At 51.5% G+C, this 7,733-nt stretch overlaps 1 protein-coding gene across 4 annotated transcripts; it reads right to left on the bottom strand.

Annotated features, from left to right (window-relative positions):
* Positions 1–212: 212 nt before the first annotated feature.
* On the bottom strand, positions 213–7,620 carry KCTD17 (potassium channel tetramerization domain containing 17). Of its 4 annotated transcripts, XM_054195534.1 has the most exons (7): positions 7,324–7,620; positions 6,588–6,696; positions 4,712–4,803; positions 3,701–3,796; positions 3,201–3,326; positions 1,490–1,769; positions 213–862 (listed from the first exon to the last, which is right to left on the bottom strand). In XM_054195534.1, exons 1-7 carry the CDS (start codon positions 7,528–7,530, stop codon positions 378–380), a joined length of 1,395 nt encoding a protein of 464 aa, XP_054051509.1. In that variant the 5' UTR covers positions 7,531–7,620; the 3' UTR covers positions 213–377. The 4 variants fall into 4 exon arrangements, with proteins under 4 accessions (XP_054051509.1, XP_054051528.1, XP_054051538.1 ...); XM_054195553.1 differs by lacking the exon at positions 1,490–1,769 and having other exon boundaries at positions 733–952; positions 7,324–7,539; XM_054195563.1 differs by lacking the exons at positions 213–862; positions 1,490–1,769 and adding an exon at positions 1,805–2,553.
* Between the last annotated feature and the right edge of the window lie 113 nt (positions 7,621–7,733).

Here is a 7,733-nt window from a genome sequence, read left to right as displayed (position 1 = left end):
TAGGGGCGCAGATACTAATAAGCAAACCTGCTCCGGAGCCCACCTGCAGTGGGGATGCAGCACAGATGCAGTGGGAAGTACCTCCAGCCCCCAGAAGACAGGCGCAGCACAGGCAGCTTCTGGTGGCTCCAGGTGATGAATCCAAACTCCTCCAGCTCCCACCCCCTTCCACCAGCACCAAATTTCTGCCGCTTGAAATGAGAGGCAGCAAGGAGGAACAGACTGTGAATTTTATTCAGGAGTTACAACCTGGCATCCTCAGGCACAGCAGCGAAGCAAATGCCCCGCTCCCTGAGGCAGGGATCTCCTCACGCTAGCAGACACGGCATCGGGTGCCAGCGTGTTCCCGGTACCGGGGCAGCACGCCTGTCTCCTCCTCACTCTGCCGACACAGAGCTGCTTTGGGGTACAGGGAGGGAGGCACCAACGAGCATGACAGCCCGCACAGGTACACCCCGCGAGCAGTGCAGGTGGCCCAGAAAAGGGCAGTGGCTTTGCATTTGCCCTCTGGCCACAAGCCCAGACCAGTTGCCTCCAACAGCAAAAAGGGCAAGCACTGGCCCTACAGCAGCTGCCACCACCTCTGGGCCCCAGTCGCATCCAGGGTGTTCAAGAAGGGACCGCAGGCTGCAGTGGCTGATCACTGATGTCCCCAGCAGGGGCCACTGTGACATTAAGGAAAGCCAGCCCGCTTGGCATGGCAGGAGTCTGTGGGCTCCAGCTCCTGCAGCTCCTTGGAGCATCTGCCCTCCTCCAGGGCTGAGGCTCAGGCCTCCGAGGTGAGTTTGTAAAAAACAATGGCTGCGTGTGAAGAGTGAAGGGGGCCGGGGAGTGTCGCTGTGGGGCAAGGGGCTGCCGTACACTGCAGTACAAAAATAAAGATATAAACCAGAAATTAAAAGGCTGGAGTGGAGTGTTGGGATCATATCCTCAGACCTCTGGCTTGTAACAGCTACAGAAGGAGAGAGAAAGAGAGAAACAAAATAAATGGCAGGAAAAAAAGAAATTTTGAATGGAAGGGAAGGTAAGAAACAGGAAAATGGAAATGACAGCAGAAATGAGAACAGAAGGAAAAGAAAAAAGTTGAGGACTGAGCATGGGAGAACAGAGAAAAAGGAAGGAAAAGTCCACGTGATTAACATGCACTGACTTTTAAGAAAATAACACTCAGGTCCCACAGCCACGGACAAGGAGGCTCTTGAACAGAGGGAGAGAGAAATGTCAGCCAGTTAACAAGTGCCCTCCACCAGGACGGAGAGTGGCACTGAGCAGCTCTGGTTTAACAAGAGCCCTGCAGTTTTCCAGTATGAGAGAGGAATCCTCCTTCTAAAGCTTTCTGTACCCAGCCCCACGCACGCTGGCCAGGCAGCCTCCCTGAGCAGCAGACACAGCACAGAGGCTCATTTCGCACGCAGCTGCAAGAACATCTGGAGCAGGGACCAGCCACTTCCACTCTGCCTTTGCCACCCTCTCCCCGCGGCACTCTCACCCTGGCAGGGGCGGTGGGGGGAAAAGTCCAGGGAAGCGAGAGCAGGGAGGGGAAGACAAGCTGCTTTCTGCAAAGTGCTCTTGGGCTGGCAGGCAAAGGAGCTGCGGGTGGCAGCCTGGAGGACCGATCTGGCTTGCGTGTCAGGCAGACACATGGCAGACTTCCCCCCCTTCCCCTTGCTACCCCTGCCTGTTTTGCATTCATTTCCACCCCTCTTCGTTTCTCCCAGTTGCACTCTCTCTTTTCTGCTGCCAGAGCCTCTGGTCCGGAGCCGTAGGGCCTGCTTGGTGGGTAAAAGCACACCTAAGATGAGAATCAGAAAAGCCACCTTATGGATGAATCAACCTCCCCCCCTCCGCTCCTTCCCCTCCCCAAGCTCTACAAACCGGGGCCATACCCACAGGAGGGAAGTGAGTCACTCATGCAGAGCTCAGGCTGGCAGGAGCTGAGAGTGCAGACAGGTAGCGTACCTGCAGAGGAGGAAAAGTGAGGAGCAGAGAGAGACAGGGCCCCAGGCAGGGGCAAAGAGAGCAGAGGGAAGGATGCAGGAGACTGGGGAGTGGGGCAGGGCAGGAGGTAGGTGACAGTGCTGGGATGGACACGAAGGGGAGCAGGAGGGAGGGTCTGCAGGAAGAAAGAGTTTAGTGCAATCCGGAATAGATGGACAGTCTGCAAATAAAAATATAATCGTAAATAAACCAAACAGTTTAAAATACAAAGCAGCAGCCACGGTAACAGCCCTCCCCTGTCAGCTTTATCTCCAGGGATACTCTGGCTCCTGGAGAGGACTGCCCCCACACCCCACACCTGCCCTAGTCCTTCCCTGCTGCTGGCTGTGAGCTCTCACCAGAAAGGTGGACGGGTCTATGCTTGGGGGGTTATTTTTATCATTTTCCTCAAGGATTTGCTGCACCTTTCTCCTCTGCTTCTGCTTCTGCCTCTGCCTCCTCCTCCACCTCCTGCTCTTCCTCCTCCAGGTCCTCCTCTGTGCTCTGTGGCCCCGCATGCAGGACAAAGGGAAGAAAGAGTGGAGATACTTGCAAGATGAGCCATGGCAGTTCTTTCTGACACACAAGGGAATAAAGCAATGGTCAAGACACTGGAATAGAAAGGGACCTTCCCCCATGGCCAAGACAGCTCTGGGTCCTCTGACTTGTCTTCCTCTGGAGCATCACATCAGGGCTATCTAATCCACTTACAAGTGCTGTGATCCCACTGCCCAACAACTGCCATCAGTCGCTAGTGTTCCGTCCTACGTCCTAGGTGTCTACAGGACGTCATGCACTGCCACACGTTTCTGTCCTTCCCTCAAAAGGGGAGCAGGTGATCTCCTGCCCCTTAGGCTGGGACTCAGCAAAAGGAAAGAGAATGCTGCAAAACCTCCAGGGAAATCACACCCTAGCAGCAGAGTGACACACGCAGCATGGTCATGAGGAGGCATGAGGGGGATGTTAGAGTAGCATGACAAATGCCAGGGTCACTTGCTAAAGCCATTTGCCACACACAGCCAGACACCACCACTCTCAACACACGCACTCCTCCCTTTGGGCAATGGGTGTAATGCTATGGTGCTGAACACCAGGACAGACCCCTGTGTTTCACCACTGAGGTGCCCCACAGCCACAATGGAGAGAGGAAAGGAAAATGGAGCAAACAAGAGTGAAGGATCTCATAGGCAACGGGAGCAGGGCCATAGCAAAGTTGGTCTCACCTTGGCTTTGTGGCTGGCCTCACAGCTCAGGCCATTGGGGGAGTTGTACAACTCTTTAGAGACCACGCACAGGAACTCTGTCTGATCCTCATTCCCATAGTTATAGGATGAGCCAATGTTTACAAGCTAGAAAAGATGAGAAAAAGAATCACAAGTGCATGTTACTGCAAACATCCACTTCACTAGGAAAGCAAGGCAGAAAGCCCACCATGCAGCATGGAGTCCAATCCCTACCCTCAATAGAAAGGCCTCATAAATAAGGTGAGGAGGCAGCACAGAGAGCCAGGAGAGGAGTCAGCCAGGATGCAAAACAGCTTAACATCACACAGCATCCTCTAAACTTCTAGAGAAGGGGCAAGAGAGAGCCAGTGTGACAGCATCATCAATGGCTGACCCAATATTCTCAGAGAGGGAAGGTGACTTGCCTGGGAACCGTACGGTATCCATGATCTTTTCCCCAAAAGACAACTCCTGCCCAGCCTCCTGTACCCTCTCCATACCTGCTCAAAGCGCCATCCATCCGACATAGTGGAAACCATCTGAGTGAGCTCTTCTTCCTGGCACTGTAGCACGCGGTAGACATGCTTAGGAGGCACCTGACAGCAAAATTGCAGAGCATATTGACAACAGTCAGATGCTAAAGGTTGTTGCCCTCCTGCTGAAGGAAGTGGTAGTACCCCTTCTTGACAGACCTGTCCTCTTCCCCATGACCCTGGCTAAAGAGGAGTGGAAACCACAACCCAAATTTCTACTATGGTGTTGTGAGGAGCAAGAACAATGCTATCTCTTCTGGAGAGAATGAACTGAGCTGAGAGCTTCCTGCATTGCCCCCAGAAGATACCAGGCTCTTTCAAGGGGGACTTTGCATTTGTTGTTACAAAGTCATTTATGCAAATGCCACAAATGCTGATGGGGTTTTGTGAGCGCAAAGTGGCTGTGTTGCTGGAGGCTTACAACCTGAGGCAGACATGATGAAAAGTGAGATATCAGCCAACACTCCCAGAAGACAGATTTTAAAAGGTTATTCGCCAAGATGAGGTGTGATTGTGCCACAGGATTGATTCCTTGTGCCTCATTGTCTTCCACAGACATCTCTTCATACGTTCCCTCCAGGTTTCTCTACAGGTATCCCTATGCTCTTCACTGTGATTACACTTCCAGGACTCCCCATGCCTCTGCTCTCCTCACAAACATTCTTCCATATCCCACAGCAACGAGCTGCCTTCTTCCAAAAGTTAGAGGAGCTGATTTAGTTTCAAGGGCTACATGCAGAATTACTTCTGGGGATGCAAAACAAGCCTGTAACTTGTTTATTGTAACTAAAATGGCGGTAGCCTGTCCCCTGCAAGATTTTGCTCTGTAGACATTAGCACATAAACTCCAATTAGTTGCTTCTTTCCACTCCTTGCTGCTTCTCCCAAGCCTGCCCTCCCTCTAGACTCACCTCTCCCTTCCCACATTCCCTCCATCACCCACCGCACTCTATCTTTCCTTGATATTTCTCTCCATACCTGAGTTACTGGGTAGTCCTTCTCCTCCAGTCGATCCTTGATTATTCGGATTAAAGGACCAATGTTATAGAACTCGGCTTCTTCCAGGACCCCTAAGGAAGAAAGACAGAAAGACCACAAAGACAGAAAGTTAATAGCCTGTCTTTGTTTTCTGGCTTGCAAAAGATCAATTCTGAATTTCCCAAGCTCCATAGGGAGAAATGACATTGCAGCCTCACTTTCTAACAGGTTTCTGTTGCTTGAAACTCTTACTGCGGAGAATTGAACCCTGGCCCTCTGCATTGTATTTCTAATGCTCACCCCGATTTCCTTATGCTGCCTGCTAATACAGAAACAGGCACTGCCAGTGAAGGCTTCTGCCAAGGACTGCTAATACCTTTCCCAGATAACTGGCCAAGGAGAATAAACGTAGGCTCCAGCCTCTCTCAATGACTACTAGTTACCTACCACCTTGTTCAGGGCCTCTTCTTAAAGCAGAGAACCTCAACTTGTTCTGACCTTGTCACCAAAAGGCCCCAGAAAATCCCAGCTTTCCTCCTGGGCCAGTTGGGGTTGCACGTACCTTGCAGCCCGATACGACTTTAGATGATCTTTGGCTCTCTCCCCTGTGCTTCACCTCACAGCATGTAAACAGAGAAGTGGTTTGGGTTTTTTCTCTATGGTAGCTGCATCTGTCACCTCTCCTGAGACTCACCTGTTTGCTAACAGGCCTTCAGGGAAAGGGAGGTGGGATCCCACAGGGTTGTGAGGGAAAGGCAGCTAGGAGCCAACACTCACATGCCCCCAGGGCAGTACACAGACAAAGCAGGCAGGGACATTGATCCTTCACTACCCAACACACTCAGACCTCTTCTGAGAACCTCACTTACCCGTGAATTGTCTAATGGGTTAGTTTTATGCCAGCCTGAGTGTCTGCAGCAGGAAGTAAAGACAATGTTAAGCTATGAATGGAACTCCTGTTTATGTTTCAGATTTGATGATAAAACCTGCGGAAGAACTTTGTCTGACCTCAGGATTACAAGAAATGACAAGTAGGAAACACCTCAGAACTGTGTTTTTTACAATTCTGTACCATTGCTTTGATATATTTTTTGAATTACAACTCATAAGACGATTCTGGAGAAAACTTTTCTTGCATTAGGTAAAAATATGTAAGAGAGAGAGGCAAAAAGACTAATGAACATGCAGAAACTGTGCTCGACAAGGGCTGGACAGCACAGCCTGTCTTTGGAATTGGCTCCTCGTTAGACTCCAGCATCCAAAAAATAACAAGGCATTGGGGATCACTGGTTGGTAACACCACAATGTTACTGAGTTATCCTATTGGACCCTCTGTCAACCTCATATGAGGGATTGGTTTGTCTGGTTTGCTCCATTGGAATTGCTGCAGGCCACAACCCATCAGAACACTAGCAGCATGTATCGCATATCACTGATTAATGATGGTCTTTATTACAGTCAGTAGAAGAGATGAGCTTGATTTTGTTTGGTCTGCTGGGTTTTCATTCCTAATTAGAAACAATCAGTCATTAACAGAAAACTCAGTCACAGAGCCTGGTTAAAAGTGGATGAGGAACAAGTAATAAAATGATTTACTGAGGCTGAGAGATCTTGCCTACTTCCATCTTGATGACATCTCTGTTGAACAAACAGTTGTGAAGCCACAACACCTGTAGGATACCCTCCTCACATACTCCAAACCCCTTTAGTAAAGGAAATATCAGTAAGCTTTCCAAGAGCTGCAAGGACAGCGCTCTCAAATCCCTGCACTTCAATCTCCAGAAGGAGAATCAGAGACAAGGTCAACAATAAGCCCTACTGTGTCCTGGCTACAGCAGTGAAGTTAAGGGGTAAGTTTCTGAGCTCCAAGACTCACCCTCTTCAGCCATATCTTTATCCAGCACCAGCTTCCCATGACGGAGGAAATTCAGGATGGGTCCAAAGTAAGTGGGGTCCCGGTCTATTAGGTATGCACCAGTCTCATCCTAGCAACAGAGACAGACCACGAGGAGAAAAACCCTGTGGGAAACTTGTAACCAACCCTCAGATGCTACAAACCATAAGAAAATACAAACCTAAGCAAAAATGTCCACAATTTGTAAGACTCCTTGGAAACCACGGGCCTCTAAGAGTCCCTAGCCAACTAGCCCAGCTTGGATTTTAACTCCTGAATTGGCATGCCCAGCGCGCCCACCTCAGCATAGACTGACCCAGCTGAGAAAGCCAAAAAAACAGGCCTCAGTCTCCTTCTGCATCTGTGCGTACAGGCCTGGTGTGAGAGAACAGAGAGTCCCCTTACAGGGGACAAGGCTGAGTCAGGCAGATACAGGTGGGAGGTAGATGCAGGGGATGTGGGGTGACAGAGAGGCAGGTGGGGTGAATGGGGGCAGAGGAGAGATGGCTTCTCTTTTCCCCAGCTTGGGAAGACAGGTACCAGGCTACAACACACGAAGGTGGGATCTGGCAATGGGAAATCTTTCACAGGAGAAAGAGCAGGCATTTTGCACCCAGTTACTCCTGCAGCTGTCAGGGTCTGGCTCCATCCCTGCATCCCTCCAGCCCTCCCCGGTCTCGGTGGGGGCAGGGTGCAGGAGGCAACCCAGCTGCCTTACCCGGTCCGACTGCAGCTCCTCGCCCTGGCACAAGCGACACAGGAAAGATTTCTGCTCCCGGCACAGGGTCTGCCTGGTGGTGAGGAAGACGGTGCCCCCCACGTTGAGCCTCACCCACTTGGCCTGGGTGCCAGCGGATGGTGGGGTGTCCCAGGTGCAGCGTAGCCCCACGGCACCCTGCATCTCCTCCCCGCCCTCCATCCTCATCCTCAACCCCTCCCCGCCCCGTCCCCCGCTGGCGTGCAGGGACTGCCGCAGGTGCTGCCTGCCGGGGAATGCCGGGATCTGTAGTTTATCTGCCTTTCCCTCCGCAGCAGCCCTGTTTCCCGGAGGCCAAGGTCCTCTCTGTGACCACCTAGGGGGTCCTGAGGGGGAGGAAGAATGCTCTGTGCTGGAAGATATCGCTGCAG

Source organism: Rissa tridactyla, chromosome 1 (genome assembly GCF_028500815.1).
Source record: "Rissa tridactyla isolate bRisTri1 chromosome 1, bRisTri1.patW.cur.20221130, whole genome shotgun sequence".
Lineage (NCBI taxonomy): Eukaryota > Metazoa > Chordata > Aves > Charadriiformes > Laridae > Rissa > Rissa tridactyla.
Note: the sequence above shows the minus strand (reverse complement) of the source record. Positions and strands in the feature narration are given on the sequence as shown.